General features: G+C 35.9%; 2 protein-coding genes across 4 annotated transcripts; both read right to left on the bottom strand.

The window, feature by feature from the left end:
* Positions 1 to 1050: 1050 nt before the first annotated feature.
* On the bottom strand, positions 1051 to 11201 carry LOC110380904 (probable fatty acid-binding protein). Of its 3 annotated transcripts, none has more exons than XM_064040548.1 (5): positions 11041 to 11201; positions 7798 to 7932; positions 6264 to 6430; positions 4312 to 4422; positions 1051 to 1260 (listed from the first exon to the last, which is right to left on the bottom strand). In XM_064040548.1, the coding sequence occupies exons 2-5, from the start codon at positions 7877 to 7879 to the stop codon at positions 1198 to 1200; spliced, it is 423 nt and encodes a 140-aa protein (XP_063896618.1). In that variant the 5' UTR covers positions 7880 to 7932; positions 11041 to 11201; the 3' UTR covers positions 1051 to 1197. The 3 variants fall into 3 exon arrangements, with proteins under 3 accessions (XP_063896618.1, XP_063896620.1, XP_063896619.1); XM_064040550.1 differs by lacking the exon at positions 11041 to 11201 and adding an exon at positions 8127 to 8274; XM_064040549.1 differs by lacking the exon at positions 11041 to 11201 and adding an exon at positions 8071 to 8215.
* A 2867-nt stretch (positions 11202 to 14068) lies between these two features.
* Positions 14069 to 26033, bottom strand: LOC110380902 (luciferin 4-monooxygenase). Its single transcript, XM_049843256.2, has 12 exons — positions 25798 to 26033; positions 22495 to 22696; positions 21796 to 22003; positions 20666 to 20864; positions 20016 to 20138; positions 19398 to 19572; positions 18897 to 19037; positions 17528 to 17653; positions 17126 to 17209; positions 15895 to 16041; positions 15342 to 15507; positions 14069 to 14801 (listed from the first exon to the last, which is right to left on the bottom strand). The coding sequence occupies exons 2-12, from the start codon at positions 22648 to 22650 to the stop codon at positions 14674 to 14676; spliced, it is 1653 nt and encodes a 550-aa protein (XP_049699213.2). The 5' UTR covers positions 22651 to 22696; positions 25798 to 26033; the 3' UTR covers positions 14069 to 14673.
* Positions 26034 to 27441: the final 1408 nt, after the last annotated feature.

The raw sequence follows: 27441 nt of genomic DNA, 5'->3' as shown, positions 1-27441 counted from the left end.
TCTTAGTGATTAAACTTTGCTTAGCTTTGGTGGAGAGTGAGGCTTGGTTATTGGGTGCGGTTTCTTTTTACCCTCGAGCGAGAAGTATGCACGGAACGAAGATATTCTTGTTGTGTGGACTATTGATTCAATCACATAACAAGTTTTCTGAAATCCCCCTGAAAGCCGCTGAGTCTTAACAGCAAGGGGTAATAGATGGGGACATTGGCTTAAGATACGTGCCCTCCCAAGCTGGAAAATAGACTTCGGGCTACTTCATCAAGGATATTTTTTTTTTATTTTGTGTCAAATGTTAATAAACGAGCAATTTTTTTTATTATTTACTGTTTATCAACAATTGAAATGAAATGAAATTGTTTATTTTGCAAGTTGGACATTACATCACTTTTACACGTCATTTTAAGAACGCTGAGGCCGGCATTTCCTAACTGACTGATCCCTGAGAAGAAACGCCGAAACAAACTCAAGGGTCATAGTCTCCTTGTAAGTTGTCCAATTGAAAGTTGTTGCTTGCTATTATTTATATCGGTATCATAATAATCTTTGCAGTTTACACACTGCGATTGCAAGAAGATATCAGTTTAATATAATGGTTTAAAGATAAATTAGTACCTAATGTTTTTGCATAGGTACGCAGGTAATTAATGTGCCATAATTATTTATTGCACTTTATCATAACCACCAAAGTTGTTCACGCACATTTATTTTATTTTATTTATTTGGGACAAAAAACAGTTATGTACATACTTAGCTTAAATACAATACAGATTCTTATGTTAACTTTTTTGTTCTAATTTATTTTGTTTGCGAACAAAAAATTATGTTCCTAGGTACGCGTCGACGATAGTCCACTGTTAACATGTGTTGGCGCACAAAGGTGGCAGTTTTGTGGACATCTTAGAAATGTTCAAACGTAATAAAAATTTGTCCCAGATTGTTCCAACAGCCAATCGATTCGATCCGATCACTACCAGTGTGCAGGTAGTACCTAGGGAGTTTCTCATGACAATTATTTTAATCTGAATACTTAAAATGAAAATAAAACATACATTTAAAACATTTTCACTTATTTATTAAATAATAAAATAGAAAATTAAATACAATCTTGTCAGAACCAGCTGTCTTAATAAACCTATGACGACCACCCGTGTGTGCAGTATTTGTGATTTTAATGTAATATTTAATTACAGTTATTAATTAATCTTTAACTACTTCATAAGTTCTAATACATTTTCCGTCCCATCCGTCAGCTGTTGATACCTGTAACAATAAAAAATACAATTTAATATGTACTCTACTTATACTTAGTAATCTGAACGAATACTATAGAGCTGAAGAAATTGTTTCCCTCCTTGGTTGAACACGCTAATCTCGGCAATTATTGCTTCTATTCGAAAAAAATATTAATTTAGTTATTAAGGAAGGATAATATATAGGGTACTTTTAATTCCCGTACGCAAAGAGTCTAGTAGAGCATGCGGCCCAAACCGCTGGAGATTTGATTCGAATTATTTAATTCTTCTTCTTCTTTCGTGTCGATGACATGTCACATAGTGAATCTACATTTAGTCAGCCCAATATGCCGCCACAGCGAGAGCCGGATTATTTAATAATTATACAAATAAACTACTTCAACGCGTTTGTGCTCATCATCATCATCATCAGCCTATCGCAGTCCACTGCTGGACATAGGCCTCTCCAAGTGCACGCCACTGAGATCTATTTTCGGCTTCTCGCATCCAGATCCTGCCAGCCGTCTTGCGCAAGTCATCAGTCCACCGTGCCTGAGCCGTTTGTGCTCAGTGAACTCGAAATCAAGGGATTCACAAGGAAGCATATCGTTATAAGTGCCTAGGTACGTGCGAAGCCGAAAGGGCACTAGGTTAGACAAAGTAAAACAAATTGCCGAGTTCCTGCGCACGAGTAGACGACATCCGTTCAAAGGATTATGTAAGTGCATGAGCAAGAGCTATAAATTTTCCATGCACGGTGGTCGGCGTAGAAAGTGCTAACTGACAGTATTCGTCCGGATTTCTAATAGCACTATTAAACTTGGTCGTTCAACTGTACTCGCGTGATGTGTAGAACAAAAACAGTAAAGTATTTTAGTACATTGAAGGAAATGATTTACGAAAAATGTTTGAATTAAGTTAATCCTTTAATATTAAGGACGCGATAGTTTGTTTGCAATTTCACTTAGAAACCACAGGATGGATTTTGATGAAAAATTACAGTAATATAGCATATACATAAGTGTCAGTAGAAGTAGAATTATGAGCTAATTTTTATCTATTTGTGGGGAAGAGTTCCCTCGAGACGGGGCTGAAACCGCGAGTGGAGGCTAGAACTTTTCAGCATGGGCTTTTTATTTTGTACTGGTTTTTCCGCTGTTATATTATGTAGCTAGCCCTCCACCTATCCGACCTACTTTTTCCATTTTTCTACCTCTTAATGTAGGAGCTTCTTTACCTACATATCGAGATATAACTACCCTTAAATTTTTTTTGTGTTTTGATATCAGTTTGCTCATTGATTCACCCATTTTACTACAAAAGAGTAAAAGATATAAGATAAAATTCATACTTCACAGTTTTTTGATAACATATGCCAAAACATATCTTTGACCTGTCAAAATATCCTTATCACATCTGGACACGTGCCTACTCCAAAACTATGACAAACCCACTAGGTGACAAGCCTACTAGATGACACATGTTTGACGCGTAATTTCCAGATTATGAGGACCAAGAATTGAATCATCACGTCGTATCAAGATGGTATGGTTAGACAAGGACAATAAATAGAAAAACATATTTTTATGAGTGGGAGCGTCTCCTTATTGGTCAAAAGACACGATAATGTTGTCAAAACCGTTATTTCAGCAAAAATACATAGCTGCTGTATGGAAATCCAGCACCTGCTACTGAAAAGTTAGCTGTAAACATATTTCTTGGAAAGGCCTTTCGGTTTTTTTTTCTTTTTTAGGAAAACTTATGTACCTAATTTTGCATTTCAGTATTATTTACAACAATGTTCAAAGGGTGCAATCAAAATAATCGATAACTTTAGTTTAAATTCGTAAAATAGATGCATCCGACCTCGAAGTTAAAGTCGGTTACAAATTATGTCCAATTAGGTTAAAGCGCCTGTGTAATTATAAAACCCCGGTTAAACGTCTAATGGGTAGGCACATTAAAATGGCTGCGACGAAGTAAATTGGTTATAATTCCAACCTTTGATAGAACTTCTAGAAAACTTTCAGTAAAGGTACTTTTTGAATGCTAGCTGCCTACTGCAATTGCCGACCGCACATGCCGAGACTTCATGAAAAGAATTGATATCTAAGGCTAATAAGGCTAATTGCTGCGGGATTGCTGGGCTGCGGGATTGTTCGAAAGAGTTACCGCGGCCCTCGTACATAAAGGCCTACGACGGAACACGACGGTTTTTAGTCAGTAAGAGTCTGACACTCCTTCACCGCTGCTAAACCACTCATTTGAAGATTTTTGACGTGGTTAAAAAAAGGGCAACTGCACGTGCTGCTGCCGCTTCGATCCAAAAACGGTTTCATGTAAATACATACAAACCTGTAGTGTAACTGTGGCCAGCATTGAAAACGTACCTTAAAGCTAGTTTCCAATACTCTGTAATTATTACTACTCGATAATTATGACTTCTATCCAAGGCTGTAAAGCTACTTAGAAGCATTTAAGTACCTACTATCCTTGAGCTTTTTGTAATTATAAGTTGGTAAAAGACCTTGTTATTTTAGCAAGTAGCCTGTAATTGCGTCCAAGGTAATCTAACTAGGTACAAGTTAACCCAAATTGGCATTGAGGACATGTTTACTAATGGGACGTATTTAACACATAAAGTAAATAATCATGTCATTGATAACTAAAACTTTGATGACTAAACCTACCTAACCTACTCAAAGATAAATAATTGAACACATAAGTAATAGTCATATCCCTCTGCCGATGACTAGGTATCGAACTGTTTTTTCAGTTCACACTTTTACTATATGAGAAGGTATTACTTTTCGTATGAAAACTAGATACCACCTAACGTTCACAAAGCTTCATTGTAAACTTTTTTCGACCAACTTACGGATTTTCCTTAGGGAAAAAAGTGAAAATGGAAACCAATCTCACTGGTTGATTTGGAAATGCTTAGGGCCAGGACTACTTAAGTACTACAATGCGAGAATTATCATCTGCCTAGCCACTTCCCAACCAAGGTGTATTGACCTCCCGTCAAGCTGACTTTAGGCTGTAAGTTAGTCATCGCATGCTAAATCGAGTTACTCACCACTGTCAACAGTTCTGGTGTGAAAGTCCTCACGTGTATCGATCGTTTTCCACTGTCATCTGTTTGGGTTTGTATCATCGTATCTCCGTCCATGGTTATCACGGTTTTTACCTGAAATGTATAGAAAAAGGTTGAAGCTAAGATTATGAAGGCTATTTAGGCTTAGAACTTATAGACATTTTATTAGACAACATCAGATAAACCATTAATTTTGTATGACTCGGGAGACTCGGTCACTAATGAGAGCTCCCGAATGCCTTTAAAATTTATACCCACATAAGTACCTATGGTTCACCCGATTTCATGAACAGAAACATTTGTAAGGGTTTACAAAATAGGTACTACATTCGTTTATGGAATAGAATACGGAGAAATGAGAATGTTAGTGAGGAAGGTCTTGACCATGAACGTGTATATTTTTAGACGGAGGGAATGATCGATAAAACGATGGATGGATCGTGTGAAAGTCGATATGGCTGCAAAAAATCTCATGTTATATTACTTCAATCAAAGGACTATGGAAGAAGAAGAAAGCTGAGCATAACTCAATTAGAATTGGGATGTAATAATAATATGAAAGGTTGACAGTTTTTGTGTTTTTACCTAAATAATAGCTAAGTCAGGATGACTAAATATTTTTCAAACGCTGTACCTACACCTGTCTGATAAAATGATTAGAAACAGTAATGTTTCTTGAAATGGAAGTTTTATCAAAATAACATCAATCAAAAACTGCCTGTATCTGGTTTTGAAAGCAATCTAACTTGACGTTTCTTAAGCACCTAGAAGGTACCTAATAGGTATATATGAAATTATGAAAGCGAAGGAATAGTGAGTGCACCTGTGTCTGCGCAAATGCTCGTGCACTATAATATGTCCTGCACAGCTGGCTGATCTCCTTAAATGAGAACAGCCGTCGTGGCCGAAATACATAAAAACCTTTGACATTGAATTTTCTCTTTTAATATTCAATGCAAAAGCTATTGACTGTGGTTTTCATAAGGCAATTTTCCAAGAAACCAGTGTATTTCCACAATCATAACTGACCTCTTTGAAGTAGGTAAATTGCGGGTTCAAATATTCATTGACAGAGTCGTAAATGGCCACTTATATAAATTGGTAGATGGCAGAATATGCATCGAAGGTCATCATATTACTGTTTGTACAAGGCTTTTCGTAAATGATAAATTAGACTTAATATAAGTTTTAAGTATTTTAGGTTGATGACAGTTGAAGCGTATAAACAGTTTATTTTAACTATGACCTCTCTTTTCAAATGACAGAAGTTACAAACTACTTACTACCGTAATGACTGTCCCAGTACAGCCAAATGCAAAAAACATACGACATTGAAAGAAGCATTACTAACCTCTTCGTTTATAGATAGAACAGAACTGAAATAAGAATCCAACTATTTGAGGAAATTTTGGTAGAATACTATACCTATGACTATGTATGATGCATATCCGTACCAGTTAGTTCTACTCATTACCTATCTATTTGAGGAAAAGCCGATTACTTGTGCGATAGCGAGAACCATGCCTATGACTGTGACTAACCCATCAAAGCCATGGAAAAAGAAATCTTAAGGACCTATATATACGGGTGCTGTCACCTTAACTCCATCAGGCCTCTCCTCAATTAACTCTTCAAACTAGAAGATGAAGACAATATTCCTAAAAGCCATGCAAAAATCAACCTTAACGCCATGCACTTATGAGAATTTTTGCCTTGACTCTATCATGCCTCCCCAACAAATGCTTCATTAAACTTGAATCTGAAGAATGCTGAAGACCATGTCTCTGAGCATGCAAAAATAAACCTCAAGTTTCTGCGTGGATCGGTGTTCTTGCCTTAGCACCATTAGGTCTCCTAGACAAACTCGTCATTGAACTTGAACCAATAGCTATACGAAAACAAACCTTAACAGCCTGATATAGAGTTGTTCTTACCTTAACACCATCAGGTCTTTCCTCAACGAATTCCTCATCAAACTTGAAGCTGAAGACCATATCCCTGAAGGGAGTAGTCATGGCAAATGTGTAGGTGTCTCTATCTTTTGTCAACACGGCCACTGGGCTGACTGCCGATGCTGCTTTGCGTTGGAGCATGCCAACTCCTGGAAGGCAGAAGCGGGAGTTTTAGATTTTGCATAATGTACAATTTATTAATTAAAAAAAGGTACATTGGCAGACTTGATGCCACAACGCATTCTCTGCCAGTCAACTATTAACCTTATTAAAGGGAGATGATAATATTGAAAAGGAAGAATGTCTAAGGGATTGATCAAAGAAGACTATTTTTCTAAGAGTAAACTTGGTAGGTCTCGGAATTAAAGGACAATCTCCATAATTCTTCTATCTGCAGATATTCAGTAAATTTTGATGATACAACGGTCAACAACTCGAAAGCCTTGCAAAAAAACACTAAGTACATTCATGAATAATGGTTGTCATTAGGGATTACAATACTACGAGGAATATTGTTTCAAGGTTAGTTTTAATAGTTAAGTACAGGCTAGTGTTGAATAGAACCAGTTTTCATTGAATAGGTACCTATTCCGTTTATCTTTATATGTATTTTTTTGTTCAGAAGCAAATACGATAGGTAACTAATCATTATGTTTTTTTTTCACATCTGTTAAGGTTTTTTTCTAAATAAGTTAGAGTAACGTTTTTCTGTGTTTCGGAGGGTACAATAAACTGTAGGTGACGACTATCATTTGAAAATCTTTGGCAGTCGTTACTGGTATTCAGAAGCCAGTAAGTATGACAACCTGTCTTACCAAGAAGTATTGGCTAACCATAGTTGGGAAAAGTCTTGGCAAATGAGATGATTTAGGTAAAATTTATTTTCGGAATCGTTAGGTAAAAAAAAGTAATAATTGCTTCAAGAGGTCAGTGGCACATTAGTAAGTTTAATGGGTAGCGCAAAGTCTAATTTATCATAGAAATTACAATAACAAATTATTCAAATAGGATAGTTAGTAGTGTCACGTAAAGTTAATGTTGAAAATGTTTAGAAAATAAATGATACTAATGGTTGCAATAATTTTTGGGTAAAGTCAAAATGAATGCAAAATAGTAAATGGCCAAATTATGTTAACAATTGCAATAGCTGGGCAGTTACGAAAACCGCGCACCAAGTTGAAAAAGTGACTCATATACTTCGGTTTATTGGCATAGCCTGGTAATGCACAAGGTGATTTCAACCCAGAAACATTAACTCAGTTCCTGTATTTCAAGATTCCTAAAAAAACATTTAGAGCATATTTGTTCGTAATCAAGAATAGGTACTGCTAGCACTTTTCGCGCGCAAAGGTTGCAGTTTTGAAGATATTTTAGAAATGTTCGCACACAATTTCTTACTGTTAGCTAGGTACCTCTATTATTGATTACATTGATTTGTTTCTTTTGTGCGGTACACTGCTACACACCGATAGAATTGTTTTTGGAATAATCGTAAAAGAAATTACAGAATACTTACCAACAAACTTCATGTACTCTTCAAACTGGTCTGAACTCTTCAATTTGTATTTGATGTTAAGATATTTGTCTAAGCTCGCCATTTTCTCTGTTCTTTAGTAGATCTTCTGTAGTTGTTAGGGGTCAATTTGCAGAACTGAAAATAAGTAAATAGGGTTTCATAAATACACGCTAGAAAAGTAAATAAAATATACAATTCTGATGTCAGTTTTGTTGACATTGACAAAGTTAGACTTGTCAAGTTTATGAATCAAAAAGGTTCAATATTATTTACCTAAATGAATAAGTAAATAACAGTTCTTCCTAAAAATCTATTCGTATAATATTTACCGTTGTCTCTTTTTATAAAATTATTACGCAGTTAAAACAAATGCGGTTGTCAATAAAATGGATATAAAACCGAATGTTTCTGCTTTTATATTTAGTGTAAACTCTCTCGTAACCGGATATGAAGATAATTTTGTGACTCAGTACAGATTACTACAGATATCAGATAATACTGTAAGAGTTATTTATATCCAATCAATCTTGTGTACCTATGAAAATCGGTAAACTGTGGGTACCTAATATACAGAGTAATAATGACTTGATTATCGTATTTGAGATAATGTTCGTTAATGTTGAGCTAAAAATAGCTTTTTGATTCCGTAATAGGGGTATGAAAACTGACTATAAATGACTAACATTTACTACTACTACTCCTACTAGAATCTACTACTATAAAAATAAAATGAAGATTTTTTTGTTTCTTTGGCCTCTAAAGGCTCCGTAACTACTGAACCAAGTAACATAGAAAGGTATATTTTATCTGAGTACAGTACGGGCAGAATTTCCCCCAGGACGCGGGTGAAAACGCAAGGAAACAGCTACTTAAGTACTCATAGAAATAACAATAGTAACTCGTTTATAGAAGCAATCAAATAAGATCAATGATCATAATATGAATGACTTCTTAATATCTGTGATTTAGATATTGGGCTTGATTTAAATATAATATTTATAGCACAAGTTCTTTATATGCAAGATAAAAAAACCATTTGTGCAAAGTTCATAAAAACACTACAACCTACTACCTATATGAGCTAAATACTTATCATGTTTGTGTGAAATATACTGCTATTGAAAGCTATTTTTAAACACGATGTTTCGATGTTTCTTATTTAGGTACATACTTGGTTTTTGGTCTATGAAACTGACGTCAAAGGAACCAAAATAGTTCAATTTGTATATGTTTTAGAAATGACAAGTACATAATTTGTTAAGTTGGTGGCATCAATCATCTTTTTTTGATAATATACTTAATGCAGACTAACTTATGTAGATGTTTCATAAACATTATTCTGTCATCATTATCAGCCTTTTTTATCGACTGGGCTGCGGCCTCCTCTCACACAGAGAAGGATTGCCACGCTTGCTCAATGGGGGTTGATTTCAATTATTCTGTATTCTGATAATTATAAAAATGTAAACAAAGATTAACTGTATGTATAAATACCTACAGAGATTTATAATAAGATGCAGTCGTAACTATGTAACTATTTGCATTGCGTTGCACCTGTTGTGTTAATTAATTATTATTTAAATAATTATGTACTTATTCTGCAACAAATGCGTTCCTACATAAATGAATCGATTAAGCTGACCATAATAAAACTACTCCGTACACTCGTATAAAAAGTAGCCTGTAGCTTTCCTTGACGGGCCATGGAATATGAATTATATCTAAATATATAAAACTCAAAGGTGACTGACTGACTGACTGACATAGTGATCTATCAACGCACAGCTGAAACCACTGGACGGATCGGGCTGAAATTTGGCATGCAGGTAGATGTTATGACGTAGGCATCCGCTAAGAAAGGATTTTGATCAATTCTACCCCCAAGGGGATAAAATAGGGGATGAAAGTTTGTATGAAACTTTGTCAATTTTAAACCAACCGGACTGAGACTTTGCATGCATAAAGCTACTATGGCGTAGGCAACCCTTAAGAAAGGATTTTGATAAATTCCATCCCTAAGGGGATAAAATAGGGGATGAAAGTTTTTATACTTCTTAACGCGAGCGAAGCCGCGGGCAAAAGCTAGTAATATGCATATGGTCCGATGAAATAAATGTTAAAATATTTTCAGTAGTTCCTGAGACTAGCGCGTTCAAGACCGTAAGACTTTTTGTAACAACAACATAAGCTTCAGTTTTCTTGAAACAACTGGTTACTGTGAATTTTCACGTTCTTTCAGAGCAAACAGTTGTTTGACATAAATGGACGTTTATGTTCTTGCTGTACTTGGCCCTAACTCTTAAGATATCTTGTTTTCCTCGAACACTTTTATAGTGTAAGACCTCTGGTTTATTACCTACTCTTTATGACTATTATGGGCGTAAATAGGAACAATCATCGTTTTATTTTCCTGTCCATCGTACGTAGGTAAGTCCTGAGTGAGTAATGTGAGTATGTCTGGCTAAGATACCTATGTATATTTAGGTAGGTACTTTCGTCTATATATAGTGTCTATAGGGTATTTGTACTTTCGTCCAAAATATCTTAGAATAATATTTCTAAGAACTTTAGTCAAACTTATTATACCACTCTTTTTTGCGTTGGGTTTTAAAAATTGATTAGGATATAGAACCTGCAACCCACAAAATGTAGCTACAACTTCAGCAACTGAACTGTTCATAGTCGACACTCACATCCTCTAATTTAATTATGAACACATGCCTAAATAAATAAAAAAAATATCCAAAATCTATTTTCAAGTTCACTCTCCAAAATAGGATGTGGTTTTATTTATTTGTCTACGAGATTGCATAAAATCAATACCTACCTACCAATCCCACTTTGTTATCAATTAACCCTATCTCTATATCCTATCTAACTTTAAGTAATTAATCCGATAACAGCAACACTTTTCACAAAACCGAATTACTTAAAATAAATTAAAATTACCTACTCTTCTTCTTCCTCCTGCCCTGTTCCCAATTTTATTTGGGGTCGGCGCAATATGTCATCCTCTTCCATTTTCCCCTGTCACTCGTCATACTGACACTCACTCCCTTCCTATTCATGTCATCTTTCAGGCTATCGATCCATCTTTTCTTAGGTCTTCCTCTTCCTCTCCATCCAGCTACATTCATACTTAGCACACTTAAAATTACCTTCTCACTAATTGTAATTAATTTGTCTACAGCAACACACTTTCACATTCCCTACAAAAGAAAAAAAAAGAAAAATATAACTTACCTTTTATAAGATCCTAAAAAAATATTTCACGTTAGTTTTTCCTCAAAGCAAACACACTATTCGGTAAGTATCGAGTACACAAAACAACTGACGGTTTACGCAACTATACGTCCGACTAGGCAGACTGAATGACTTGTAATAAGGCAGTTACTACAATGGTGCTCACGCGCATAGTTACATAATTTCAAATTTGGTATTAGGCAACGCACTTTGCACTTTGTCACCAAACTTTTTTTTTGGGATCCCTAATCCTGATATCTTTTGTAAAAATTAGTAGTTTGCTAAGTTTGTCACTTAGATCTCCGTAAAAGTATGTTTCCATGATTCGGAAACACATTTTCTGGGAGTTGTAAATATTATTGTAATATTGCATTTTCCCGAACGAACACTTTCTTTATATGAGAAGGGGGCTGCGACATTGTTCGAATGAGTTACCGCGGCCCTGGTACATAAAGGGCTACAGAAGGAACATGATGGGTTTTAGTCAGTATGAGTCTGACACTCCCTCACGCTGCACCCACAGTGGATGGCCTAAAATATATTGGCGTGGATTTGATCTCTTCATGACCGGTTTCTGAGCACCAAAATTTTTATTTTTAAGTGAAGTTAATACCTAAGAGCCTGGAACTTGTCGGAAAGATTTTGTGTCAAGGAATCAGAATGCTATGAATTTGAGAAATGCGTTGTGATTCAATATAAATAACTCTTTCCTTATAAAATGTAGCAGAAACTTTCCGGCAATACAGACTTTGGACTTTAAGCGAAAACAACACAAAAAAAAACCTTTGGACCCGTGTAAATCACTGGTTGATTGAACTTTGATTCGGAGCCTGTTCGAAGGCCCACTTCGTAATTATGACGTCATGGGGCCCATTACATACGAATATTATGGATTGACCCATAAAGTTTAAGGAAATGTAAGTATTGAGTGCAAACTTGAATTAAGATCTTCCATATAAAATCAGAATCTGGATGATCTGGATTGATTGAAAAACACTGGTGAAAATGGTCCTTGGTCGTTTTCTTTAAGAAAGAGAACTTCAACTATCGGGTGTGTAGGTACATAATTACTGTGCTTATTTCCACTTTGGATTCGAGTTACACGAAAGTTCCGGAGACTGGGAAATTATTTCTAATGTTTATTAAATTAGTACGATACCTTGATGGTGGCGATATGTAGTTCTACGTATATTAGTGTGAACTCCGATTTATGCAGAACAGCTTAGTAAAATCACACATACATATCATCGACCCATGTTTATTTCAGTGTGAAATGTATTATGATAGAAATAATGATATTGCATCATAATAAGTTATATTAGAAATTGTTGGAAGCTACCTTTCGGCTATGGTAGCCTATGTAAACACACACAATGCTTCTTGCTTATTGGTAGTTGGGTAAACAGTGAATCAAAGTGTTATCCGCCTCCCCCAAGGTTCGCCACTAGGTATGCTCAAATAATGTGTGTAAAGTTTTACTAAGGTTCTAATAAAAAATCTAATGATGGATGTGTGTTAGATATATTTCGGTGATCGCACCTTGTTTATTTATTCAACTTTAAATAGCATTAGTTACGTATTACGTCATTGTATTTGTGTAACGATCAATGAACGAATTGCTAATATGTTATGTACCTACTTAAGTACCGATTACCGTGTAACTAGGACGTTACTTTGATTTCCAAAGATCACTTGTATAAAATTGTATATAGCTGCCTGTACCTAAGCATTAGAATAAGTACCTACTAGTCTATCTCCGAGACATAACCTCATCATCATCATCATCATGAAGAGTATGAGATAGATACCTGTTATTGAGACTATGGCAATGCCCCCAGCCTTTGGTCACGATCCCCGCTGACAGCGATGCGGATGAATTTTTTGATACATGGTAGTAAGTAATATTTTTTTATTTCTTTATTTGTAAATAGTTACTGATTGTTTAAATATGTAAATAAATCGATTATCTCCTTGAAGCAATTGGATACTACCTACTGAATATAGGTTAGGTAACTGTTAGGCAAATATTTTTTGGATGCCTTGTATGTCGTCCCCTCATAATGTGGTTTCATAAATAAGAAGTCGCGTTTGTACCCATAAAACTGGAGAACCAGCCTTTTCGCGGAAGAAATAATACTTAGGTCATTCTACGATAAACGCTCAAGGTACAGACATACTGCTACATAGTTAAACGTAGAATGCTACCAGACTTGTTTGAAACCAGTGACGCAGGTCCATTTACCTACATTGCACTTTGTACTTACTTATGTACCTACTACAATTACTACTGTTGTAAAAGGTATAAAGCATTCTTTAGACTGTATTGTTTCTTGCCGTTTCACCTGTGACTTGAGCAAAATAGTTCCAACATCTGGATAAAAAGTGGCCGATGACCTTTTTTGATACAGTCCAGAGCGTGAATTTTCATAATGAAATCAAAATACTTTTGTAGGACGTTATACTACAAATTAAAACTATGAAGACAAACAAATGCTTACGTAGGTATATGCCTATCCTATTATAAGATGTGTTGACGCGTCTGAGTGGTATTCTACGTTATTTCATATTGGACCTTTCGGCCCGGCCCCGGTGCGGCTGCCGAACAGCAACGGGACTGTAACAGCTAGACAGCCGTACGGTTGCCGTGCGGCAATCGAAAACGTGAAACGAAATGTTTGGTTGCGCCTTGATATTTTATTATTTTAAATCTCATATCGAAGACTTGCTACAAGAATTTGATAAGGCGTTAAAACAACGGATCTACATACAATATAGGGTCGTTGTAATTTAATATTCCGAGAATCGAGATTATAGAAAAATGTTTGGATCAGAATCAGAAGATTCATTTGCTGGTTTTAATTTTAATATTGCAATGTATATATGTAAATAATAAAATATATATGTAAATAATTGGCTAGTAAAATGTCGATGTAAAGTCGGATTAGTTATTGTCTTTTTTATTGATGTAACTTAAACATATCACTGCTGTTAGATATCACATGTTTCTACATAAATAAAACACCATTAATCTATTAGAATAAACTTTATTTAAGCGTTTGTTAACAATTATATAATTATAAATATTTTTGCTAAAATAGTTATCTATACTTACAAAATTCGATAAAGCGTGAAGTGTAGATTTCAATTAATTAGGTAAGTTCTAAAAAATAAAATACTACACCTAAATTATATACTACAGCATATTATTAAATATCGGGAGATTCTAATCATAGCCAAATTGGTCACAGCGTCTAATGCTAAACAATTTTCTATACAGCTACATATTTTTGAACAACCTAGTAGAAAGGGAAAGCCTAGGGCACTCCTTGTAAAGCACTGGTATTCAGCTGAATCCCGTTAAACTGGAAGCCGACCCCAACATAGTTGGGAAAAAGGCTCAGAGGATAATGAGAGCTACATATGTATCTTTGAACAACCTAGTACCTAGAAGAATAGTTTCATCTAATATGTGTGTCAAATAAGCAAGAATATGTCTTTCCTTAACACATTTTCAACTTTATCTCTAAACAATAAGGTTCAATATTGATTGGGAAAAAATTACTATTCTACCGAGTAGCTTGATGTGCTCCATATTTTCTTGGCTAAACAAGTGCTGAATAAAATTAATAAGATCTATTCTCTAGGCATTTCTAAGGCCATTTGTTTTAGTTTCCTCCTGTGCACTTTGGTAGATGCTGTCATTGGTATAGCGTCGACAAATATCACGCCCCCTCTCAGCTGTTTGGCGTCTGATAGTGTATCTGTAGAAAGAAAATACAAACATAATAAATTAACAAGCTATTAAGTAGCTAGATTTTCAGCCAAGCTTGGATCTCATTGCAAAGGCGACACTGTTCTAGACATTCAAGGGCACAGACGTTCGTCCCATGGGGCACAAGAGTGAAGGAATAGAGAGTGCACCTGTGCAGACACTTCACTCTCATAGCCCAATGGGACGACAATAAGACGGCCGGGGAGAGATCAGGCGCAGAACCGACAGCTTAACTGCTTTCAGAGGCACGGGAATACGGGGCCACCCTACATAATGGGTCATCATACCAGCCGCTGAGAGCCTGAGGTCCACAATTTATCTACGACTGTAATACGATTGTTGAGCAGACTACCCTATAGGACCAGTGGCAGACCAATGGAATGATATTGGAAAACGATCGGTCTTGTCTCAAGGTTAAAAGTGCTATTGAGACTCAATTGACGATTTAAGTTAACAGACTTGGGCCCCAAGTCTGTTATACATCATAATTTAAACATTCAACCATTTCTTAGCTAAATAGAAAGCTTACTTTTAACCAGATCCTTAATCTCATCAGCACTAGGTTCAGCTCCCGGGCGTGGCACAACGCAAGCCACAGGTAGGTCACCACACGCGGCATCCGGGACTCCGGTCACAGCTACGTCTAACACGCCCGGGTGTTGCCGGATAACCGCTTCTATTTCCACTGGCGATATCTGAAAGAAGATTTGGGATTCGTATTTTTCTTTGATAAAAAAAGATACATAATATATGTGGACTTTATACTGTTTTTTTTTTCATATGTATGTAGCAATGGCCTAGAACAATTTCGATTTTATTGCAAAGGGTTGTAATTTTTTTATTTGCTGAATAAATTATTCACTTATACGCTTCTTTTATATCATTGGCTCCCCTCCATACAAAGGTTTCTTTCGTCTCATACAAAGATCCCAGAACCAAATCACCATCCCTTTATTTACGCGTTTTAACGATTTAATTGAGTCTGACTTATCAAATCCACATTTTACTAAGTTCTATGTCTATTGTGTCGAAGGTACCCTTAAAAATGTTTCAGGATGTGCTCATTATGATATATCACATACCTGATTACTCATATATTTGAGCAGTAACTTGATTCTCTCCACGAAGAAGAAGTTCCTGTTCTCATCTCTGTAGAACATATCTCCCGTCTTGAACCACCGGTCTTCAGCGAATGTTTCTTCTGTAGCCTCCGGATTGTTATAGTATTCCTGAAGGAAAAATCCTGATTATTAGCTACGCGGGTGCCCGATCTCACATAAGGAGATAAGCCAACTGCGTAGGACCTATTATAGTGCACAAGCATTTGCGCAGACGCTGGTGCACTTTATATTTACGAATATAACCACAATAAGGGTATTATACGACGCACTAGTTAGGAGTCACTTGGAGTATGGTGGTGTCATATGGGCTCCACACGAAGCCAAGTACTCTGTCATGCTGGAGCGCGTGCAGAACAAGTTCACGCGACACTTGTACTGGAGGCTGTACGGGGTGTATCCGCTGTACCCACTTATGTACCCCACATTGTTCGTGCTGGGTATGGTCGGGTACAACCAGTTACGGGTGCGGCGAGAATTTGCCCTTATATTGTATTTAATTAAATTACTCCGTGGCAAGGAGCACAATCCCGGCGTACTACGTTGCTTGTGTCTCAGTGTGCCGGACCGCTATGTGGAGAGACGACGGCGCCCGCCACTGCTCTCAGTGCCGACTGCCAGGACCAACCTACTGGCCAAGACGCCTCTCACGCGAGCGATCCGTACTATTAACGAAATCCAGAACAATATAGACATTTTCTCGTGTCAGTTCAGTGAACTCGCAAGGATGATTTTGTTTATATTATGTTATAAACTAGATTAGGATTATAGGACATATTTTTGTTATTTTTGTTTTATTGTTATATTCTATTTTATTTTAAATTTATTTTGTGTAAATATCTTGTGTTTTGTTGTTTGTTTTTTTTTTTATTTTTTTTTTGTAAGTAGTTAGCTAGTTAGTATTTTAAATAAGTGCCTCCCTAACGCATTGGATGTACCTGTCTGTAATGTTAGTGGTAAGGTTGAGAAATAAATAAATAAATAAATAAAATATTTCTTAACTCTCATAGTCCGCACTCTCATAACTCAGCGGGATGGCAATCCGACACGACTGGAGAGAGATCAGGTGCAGGACCGACATTCAGTCAATTCACTTTTTATCTGGTATTTATTAATAAATCTTGCAGGTAATAAAGTGTAATAAACTTTATTACCTGCAAGCCATAAGTATATTTTATTGCAATAATTTTATTACCTTGAAAACAGTTGGTCCTTTGATCCACAACTCGCCTGGCACGTTAGGTTCATAAATATCTTCCATTGTTTCAACATTTACTATCTAAAAACCAAGAAGAATGTAATAAACACTTATTAGAACCCATGGCCCTCTATAAAGAACTAAATAAAATGTGCAAAATATAGTCTTAATAGCTGTTTCACATGGCTTCAGGGATTTCCTCTTTCGATTTCCTGAGGGATTTCCTTCATGTATTTTATGCTGTCCTGGTACATGGTGACCAATACTCAAGTGCCAACGCCAATTGCTGTACCAGGAAAGCATAAAATATATTACGTAAATTCTTCGGGGCGCGGTGAAACCGCGTGGAACAGCTGATCTTTAAATATGTAGGTTTGTATAAAGGCTTAGACTTCTCACCCGATATTGAAAGCATCCCATGGGTTTCCCACAAGCCCCTGGGGCGGGATCGTCCCCATGAAACGCGACACCACTCAGCTCACTCATGCCATATACATTCACAACTTCTGTATTTGGTGATATCATCTGTAAGTTAGTCAAAACATAAAAACAAAAGTTTAATAAGTGTACACATATGTGTCAATAAACACCTGAAAATAATATAATTAAATCAAATAAGGCCTCGAGTACCTACACACTAAACAGCTGGCCGATAGTTGACCCGATGGTTGGCAAAATAGTTTTTTTTTTCAGAAAATCAAGGTTTCAGTCGGTCTGAAAATCGTAAAATCCCTGATCTTTGCAATGTGCGAGCTACCATACATTTTCATACGTATTTATGAGCCCAAACAAACTATCGGCCGACTCTTAATTTGGACCAGAATAGAATATCCAAACATATTGTCTAAGTTATCACTTATTGGAGCATAAATGAATTATGTTTGTTCTAATAAACGTTAAACAATAATAGTAATTTAATTACAAAGTGACTCATGAAAGCAAATAGTGGTAATGAGAACACAAAAATAAGAGCAGTCACAATGAGAAAGCATATAAAAGGTATCTAAGGATATATAGATTCAGATGGCGTGACAGTACAAAGTGCAATAAACGTAATATTATTGATAACAAGCTATTAATCTTCTCCTTCTTATCGAGTGTTCTGCAGGTTTAATCACCTAGCAAGCCCTGGAGTCAGAGTTTTCTCAAATCCGTCTGATGGCCCCTGACGTGGAATTGTAAGCACGACGGCTACTGGGTAGCATTTGGCAACGCTGGCTTTAATTGTCCTCTCGGGCACAGGGGTGTGACACCGCCAACTTCCAGACTCTGGGCTGCTTTGTAAAAGTTTTTAAAAGCCACAAAGCGATTTCGGCCCGTCCCGGGAATTGAACCCGAGACCTCGTGCACATTAGTAGCGTTATCGATAACTAGACCAACGAGGCAGTCGAAAGTTTATGACAAGGAGAGAAGACAGCGGATATTGTAAGGGTATGTGATGTGGATGAATGAAAATAATTTTGTATTGTCGAGAGCTTAGATATGGAATGATGTAGAGGAAGATACTAAAGAAGCAATGAATGGATTATATAAAAGACGATATAACTAGAAATAATACTACTCGTGACATAACGTCAGACAGAGATGTATAGTAAAAGGTATAATACACGAACAACGAAAAAAATTGGAAAAGCTCAAGTTAAAACTAATCAACAAATTACAAGTTCCATAAATGTAGGACATGAAGCCAGTTTTTCTCAGATCACTAATTTCATAGCAGTCCTAACGGTAAGTTACCTTTTTCGGATAAACAGTCTTTAGTACAAACCTTGAGATCATCAACAAGATCTTGAGGAACAGCACTTCCACCTAACATGAGGAGTTCCAAGCATGTGAAGTCACATCGATCTCTGTCATCAGGCTTTATGAGAGTCGTCATCATTGTGGGGCTGAAGATTGTATACGTTGGCTGGAACAGAAGAACACTAGCTATATACGTAGTAGAACAAAAAAAACTCACGTTTGTTATATTCAAGTTTTCAGTATTTGTTGTTATAGCAGCAACAGAAAATACATCATCTGTGAAAATTTCAACTCTCTAACTATCACGGTTCATGAGATACAGCCTGGTGACAGACGGACCGACGGACGGACGGACGGACGGACAGAGGAGCGAAAACAATACTACTGAAAACTATAATTAAATACATAGTTTGGGGTATCCCATACAACAAACGTGATTTTAGTAACGTTACTTCTTACATTTCTTGTATTAGTGAAGGTAGAAACCCAAAACGCAGTTCTGTTGCAACATGAGTCTACCCCTTACCTTGTATTTATTAATCAGCTCATAAGCATGTTCTTGCGTCATGTTTTCAGACGTTTGCAGCCTTTGGAACCTCAACAACGGTGATATGATGAAGTTCAGCAGCGCTGTCAACCACTGCAGCGGTGAGCCAATCAGGGCCAAGCGTGTTGGTGTTGGGAATTTAGTGTATCTGGCCCTGGTAAGATGAAAGGAGATTAAACCAGAAAAAAAAATGAAAGTATAATAATTCATTCTTCCAGGATAAATCAGGTATAAAATCTCCAAGGATAAAATTATAATATACAACCGTTAAGAAACCTATCTACCCTATATTTGTGTTTCATGATTTGTATAAAAGCCTACTTCAGGGCTACTAGGAATTATAAAAAGGAGTGATTATACCAGTGCCTACTAGGAATTATAAAAAGGAGTGATTCTTATACCAGTGCCTACTAGGAATTATAAAAAGGAGTGATTATACCAGTGCCTACTAGCAGGAAAGCCTGCTATGTATCGCACATGGTGCTGGAGTCAGCTTTCTTATTTGTTTTCTTCACTTCGCTCTATCTACGTCATCGCTCTAGGACACAATATCCCTATACCTACTTCCTTGAACTCTAAAGGAGAAATAGTTCTTACCAAACATAAGGTGTTATGATAGCAAAATTCTTGTGAGTGACAGCAGCAGCTTTGGGCAGACCTGTTGTACCACTGGTAGCTATCAGAAATGCTGGTGATTCTTCAGGGTCAAAGTCTGCACATCTGAAAAGAACGTAAGTTATAAAAGATCGTAATAAAATTCAATACCGTCTTCATAGTAATACTCAGTTTTTATGTGACTAGTAAACTTGTTATTACTGTGTAGAAATGAAATAAAATACAATAAGTACCTTGTTTCTTGCTAATCAATAAATCAATTGTAGGTACCTATATTTTATATTACTTATTTTTGAAACGACTAATATAAAATTATGGCCAGTATTTGGAAACAATACTCTCTAATTCTATGACAAAATCAATCAACACACGCAATTGTTAGTGGTTTTATAAAATAGTTTCCTTAACCTGCGCGCACACTGCATACTATTATAGCGGCCCTTAGTAGGAAAAAAATATGTTTTCCTACCAAGTGCTAAAATTCTGACTTCAATGAAAGTTTTTATTCAGTCTGATACCGAACTAATACCCAATCTTTGTTACGTGTGTACTTCCATACATCTTCATACTGATTTATGAGCACAAACTAACTATCGGCCGACTAAATCTATGTAGTATGTGCGTACTCTTACTTGAATTCATCCACAGGCAAGTCATCTCCATAATTGGCCATAAAATCCTTGAAGCTGCAGAGGTAGTCTCCTTTATCAAAGCTGATAATCTGAGCATCTAAGTTCAAGTTGTTCAGAGTAAGTTGGATATCAGACGCTCTGTCGCTTTGGCAGAATATCGCTTTCGGTTTTGAGAAGGCGAAGGTTTGTTGCAGTTCATCTGTGAAATGGAGCAAAAGTTTAGTGTTTTTGTATGGTAAGTATTTACGTAGGCACTTAACTGATTGTTTAACTGGCTGGTAAGCAATATTGATATAACTTTTTACACAAATACATACATGTTAAACAAATGAACTATACTGCTTATAATAATGATTCAATGGATTAAGTAACTGCAGTTGTTATTGTAATTACATTGGTTTTTAGCTATAAACTCGTACCAAGACTGTTTACTCAAATGAAGTATGTAACTATATCTTTCTTAGTTATTTTAATTTGCTGTCTGACATTTTAAAGTCTATTTATATGGGAACCGAGTGTGCCAGCACTCACAAAAACTTTATGCTCTTTTTTACACAGTCGGCTAAAACATATCGTGCTAATGACTCCAATCAAGAAGATTATGTTTAACTATTTACGCGATGTTTTGTACAAGTCACATAATTATACGGAAAATTCCTTAGTAGTATTCCGACATGCGTAACTACTTACAGTTTTTATTGAAACACTAAAGTAAAAAAACATCTAGGCAACATGATTTACAGTTTTTTTTAAATAAAATTCGTAATGTAAGTATGTATTCCTGTTTTTAAAACTTGCACCTAATACAGAATATTCTGAACTCTATGGAAAGTGTTTTTCGTGAAAAATAGAAGCGTCCACGGTCGATTAGCCCGATGGGACGGCAATCCGACACGACCGGAAAGAGATCAGGCGCAGGACCGACATTAACGTGCTCTCCGATGCACGAATAAGCACGATGAAAAATATACCTATGATAAAAAAAACAAGAGTGTGAAACAGATGATTAGGATATGTCAAATAGGAGTCCGGTTAGACTGGACGCCGACCCCAACGTAATTGGTAAAAGGCAAGGCAGATGATGATGATGGCATTCTTCTGTCTTTATAAAAGTAAAAAAAAACACATACTTATAGTCAAAGTCCTGTCCACAGCTGCCACAATGATCCCCAGATACAGAGCAGCATACAACGGTATAGCTACATCCAAATGATTGGGTGCCATGAGTATCACCACGTCTCCATGTCCAAGACCCAGGTTCTTGAAGCAGGTGGCACATCGAACGGTTCTTTCTAGAGCTGAACCGTAGGTTTCTGATTCTCCCGTAGCTCCGTCGATCTGGGGAGAGGTATTTTTTTTACAAAAAACTGGAGAAAAATCTTGAGTTATTCTCCTTTGACTAAGGTTTGATCAAAATTTCGCCGAAGAATCAGCATTGCCATCCAAAATTGCCATGATGACTGATGAGCCAGTTTGCAACAAGGCAGGAAGATCTTTTCCATTGAAAAGTTTAACTTATTATTTATTTGATACAGAAAACCCTCATTCAAGCGAGCTATATTGCATTTGAAGAAATAAATAAATGCCTCTTCATGAAACACTTGGAATTAAAAAATTACAGGCGCACATGACATTCTAAGAAAATGAAAAAAAAAACTACGTAAGTCTATGCTGGGTCTGTGCTCTTCGTTTTTTATATTATTTTTTAATCTAACCACGGGGCCAATGTGTAAATTGCACTAGGGCGAATATACACATAATGGGGTGAAAATCACCTAATATTTCTATCAGTATGATTCTTTCCACTTATGTAGATAATTGCTGTTTACCTGCAGTACAAAATCCGGTGCATCCTTAAAGCTTTGCAGTAAGATCTTGCCGAGGTGGTATCTGTCTGTAGGTATCCCAGACTCGGCTACTATTCTTGAGGTTAGTTCTCCCACGAACCAATGGACGGAGTCGTTGACCATTCGACGCAAAGTCATTTTTGGTCCTTTTGGTCTTCTGTTGGTACTTAAAAAGTTAAATGACCTGTAAGTGAACGTTAAATTTTTATGAATTATACTTAAGTACATTAAATACATATGTCTTGGATACCAATGTCTGACTAAATGTGAAGGAAAAACAAAGGAAATAATTGTCCATCCGCCTAGAATGATGTCCTTATTTCACTCCGAAAGTTATTATTACTTATTTAGTTCCGAAAGAAAAATTTACCGCTGTCAGTTTTCAAAGGAAAATACGGTAGCTGTTCTAGTTGGCGCACATTTTTATACTAAGTATTTAATTTGTTCGAGAAACGCATTTTCATTATTTTTGCGTATTTTTATTTTTTCTTTATGTTAATCAACCTAAATAAGCCAGTATATTAAAGAACTCAAAATGTGAATAGGTTTGACACACTTTGCATTTCACTTTTTTTTTTTATTTATGTACAATAGAATTTAAAAAAATGCAATTTTATTTTGAAAGAGCAGTTTTCCGGAGCCTCTAGATAATGATTCCTCTTTATTGTATTAGTATAGATTTCACTCCAGTTGAAGCATGCATATTTTATCCGAATGGAGTCAGAGACATTTTATCAGTAGCTTATTAATATAAAACAATAATGCACTACCCATTCAAGATATTATTATCTTAGGAAGTGTAAACTAAGTATACATAAATTACTAAGTATCTGTACTTAATAATTAAGAAGAAACATTTGCTAGTTTGTATCCTAAATACTTCGAAACGAGGGGCTGCGGGATTGTTCAAAAGAGTTACCGCGGCCCTGGTACATAAAAGGATTACGAAGGAACACGATGGATTTTTAGTCAGTAAAAGTCTGACACTCCCTCGCTGCTGTTAACCCGTAGCGGGAGGGGTCATTTGATGATTTTTGCCATCGCTAAAAAAGAGACTTCAAAACGACCGAACGGATTTTCAAAATTATTTCACTAGCTACACTCTTCCCGAGTACCTAACATAGTCTGTATTTTATCCCGGTAAGGGCAGTAATTCCTACGGAACGAGGGTGAAACCGCGGACAAACAACTAATTATCAATAATTCATTGAACGATACCGTTAATGCCGTAACATTTATTGCACTTTGAACCTTATAAGGTGTAACTATAGTTCAAAATCCAATGTAAATAGCAAGCCCTTCATGTGTGCAGTTTAATTAATAAGCAGTACTTAGCTCATGTTTCTATATCCTTATATACTTGACAGTAGGAAGTAACATTGATTGTCAAGTCAATCTAAATGTCATTGGGTAGTGTACGAGATCATTTGTTTTGATGATGATCAGATGAGCAGGTACGAGTGACGTGGTACTTGAGACTTTGGTACCTTGGTATAAAAAGGACCAAAGTAAACAGGCTATTGAAAGACCACAATGGAATTGTACAGAAAAATTTGGTTTTTAAAAAGTCGAGAATGCCATCGTAGGTAGGTCAAATTGATGCGAATTGACTACTAAGCCATATAACTAGCAGAAATAGCAAGTTTTATTCTATGTACTTATGCATATCCTTGTCACCCTAATTAATATCATACCTACTTAATGCAAATGCGTGTTTGTAAAAGTGTCACCAGTCAAAGAAAATTGGCTGAACCTATTTCTTTGAAGAGCAAAGTTCTATCGATTTAAATCAAGAGTAGGGCTGCCATCTCGAACTTTGCCAAACCCGGACAAACATTAATAAAACCCGGACATTTGGCGTAAATCGCATTTTTTCCCCGAACGAGTTCGGTTTATTTAAACAAAATAATACCTAATTTGTAATCCATTTACTATTAACATATACTTAAATTCAATGAGGTGCTTCCTTACATGAAAAGTGTCCGGGTTTTCCCCGGACACTTCTTGAAACCCCGCCCGGACGGCCCCCGGACGGCGTCCAAACGAGGACAAATCCGTGGAAACCCGGACAGATGGCAGCCGTAATCACGAGTATTATAAAGCTAGCACAAATAAATATAAAGTTATCAATGAACCGATATAAGTATAATTTAATGTGACCGTTTATTGAATATGAATGTCTCAATATTTATAATTTATAGTACCTTTTATCAAAGCTTATAAATAATGCAATAATTTACATGAAATAAGAGTAGGTAAATCCTTATTTGTACTGTGGAATAAACTCTAAAATTACTGTAATAATTTCATAGATTTAATAATGCAACTAGGGGTCTAACTAGGGGAACAGATAGGCCAGTCGCTTCTTGTACAGCTCTGGTACTCAGCTACATCCAGATAGACTGGAAGCCGACCCCAAGATAGTTGGGAAAAGGCTCGGAGGATGATGAGGATTTAATTTTAATAATTAAACTAAACAGCACCATGACAGCAAATTTAAGTCTACATATGTGTACGTAAAGAAGTTATTTCAAGAAGCGGGTAAAATCGCAGGAAAAGCTAGTCTTTTGTAACATATTCTATGAAAATATTTTTACTTATATTTTTCATGTGAATTCTTCTTTGTCGAAATAGTTTTACAAATCCTAATGATTTCGATATCTAAATGGACACCGGTTTTCGCCGACATACTTACCTGCACTGTTATTGTATAATTTCACTATTTAAATCCAAAACACTTAAACTGTATTTTAAATTAATTAAACAACATTTTTATCTTGTACCTACTGTTGGAAATGAAAATTAGGTACTTCGGTACTTGCTGTCTGTTTTTTGCATGTTTGCGTCAAAGAAATGAAATAGCCGTTTCCCCGAGGTTTCACCTGCTTCCTGTGGGAACTACTGCCCGATAAAGTAGATATAAACTATGTTACTCGGGAAGAGTGTAGCATTCCAACAGTGTAAGATTTTTTTTAATCGTACCTGTAGTTTTTGAGTTTATCCATTACAAACAAAGAAAAATATTTTTTTTTACTTTATTTTATTTTATTATGTTAGGGAAAAACAAACACTCTTTATCACATTGTAGTATAGATTCATAGTGGATCCTCTATAGTATTTCATAAAATACAGTGCCAGTAATTAGTAACAATAATGGACACCAGCAAAAGGAAGAGATGAAGGCTAATTATTGTTCGATTCAAGGGGTCATCGACCTAAGAATTTTCATGTCGCTTAAAAAACCTTATCGAAAAACGAATAAAATTTTATTCCTGCAACACTTACCTTCAGAATACACTTTTTATCTCACGGAAACTTTCGATACAATCACTTTAAATTTAAATTTCGAATATAATGAAAACTATTTGGAATCACTTCAAATCCAAATATCGAATGCCAATAAATACTTTTTGGTTGTCAAATGACAACAATTTCACGAGAACTTTTTGGTCCTAAAATACAAACTACTTAGTCCTTCAGTACAAAGGGTTTTAAGTGAACTATTTTACTTGAGGTTAATATGAAGATGTCCTATTGGCTATGAGTTCAGAACTACTCTGTCTTGTTATATGGTCTGTAAGTGGCTCATTATATAAGTTGCAGTAGACATAAAGATAAAGTTGTTTGCACACTAGGTTAAGAAGGGTGCTATTGATCTAAATATTACTGTATTAATTTTACTATTAAAATACTGATTTGTGATATTAGATAACTTCGATAATTTTGATGAACAAAATGACCTTAATTTTCGTTGCTTTAATTACAACGGTGGTGATTTATATTTTTATGACGAATTGAATAGGTACACACTTTTTTGACGAGTAAATATCGGAGTAAATATTTTTTAAACTAACCTGATTTTTTATAGTCTTTAAGATATCCTTTTGCGGATAAAAAGGACCAAAATGGATCTTCAAAGTTCACAAACACAGCAAATAAAATTATTTGAAAGGCCCCCTTGCTATTGGAGAGATAGATGACAATTGAATATACCTAGTTCCATCAATTGATTGTAAGGTCATACGGATATGATTTATAACAGTTAAGGTCTGCAAATAACTATTGCAAATACATATATTGTCTTTTACTACAGTGCTGATTTTAACTACCTATTGTTGAGTTATGAGCAAAATAATAGTTAATTTAACTCGTTAACTTGAAAGATGGCTAAATGCTATTAATAGTGATATTTATCTGATACTGGTAATTCATAGCTTTGGTTGTACCACTTAAAGAATGTAACGCTGAAAATTTGTTAGAATTAAAAAGAAAATCTTGATAACAATCAAAGTTTTCAGTCAGTCAGCAAAATACCTATATGTATAATGTGTGTACTACCATTCATCTTCATACTGATTTATGAGCCCAAACAAACTATCGGCCGACTTAGAGTTTGCAGTGTCCGGGTAGTAGACTACCCAATAAATTAGAATGGTCTAAATCTAGCCCTAAAATATTTTATTTTTAGTCTAAAAAAACGAATTCCAAATATACCATCTCCTTTAAAAGCAAGCAAGCGATCGAAACGGCGTTTCTCGTCAAATATGTAGTAGATATAAATTATTTCGAAGATAATGGTGGCTCTTTGTGGCACTAAATTACTGGTTGAGCTTGACAATTGTGTTTCAAGGACTCGTATTAAACTAGCTTCTACCTGCGACTTTACCCCCGTGGTAGGGCTGCCATCTCGAATTTCGTCGAAACCCGGACAAACATTAAAAACCCGGACACTTGACGTAAAATCGCATTTTATGGCAACCCTTAGATAAGACTGGTTGTGGGACTTACTGGCTTCTGGATACCCGTAACGACTACCAAAGATGTAAAATGGTACTTATACAGCAATGAAGAATAGTATATTTTCTTTATTGGATGTTCCTGATGATCAAACAAACAAACTCTTTAGCTTTATAATACTAATATAGATTT

The sequence above is a fragment of the Helicoverpa armigera genome, chromosome 22 (genome assembly GCF_030705265.1).
Source record: "Helicoverpa armigera isolate CAAS_96S chromosome 22, ASM3070526v1, whole genome shotgun sequence".
NCBI lineage: Eukaryota > Metazoa > Arthropoda > Insecta > Lepidoptera > Noctuidae > Helicoverpa > Helicoverpa armigera.
This window is presented reverse-complemented; position numbering and strand designations above follow the sequence as displayed.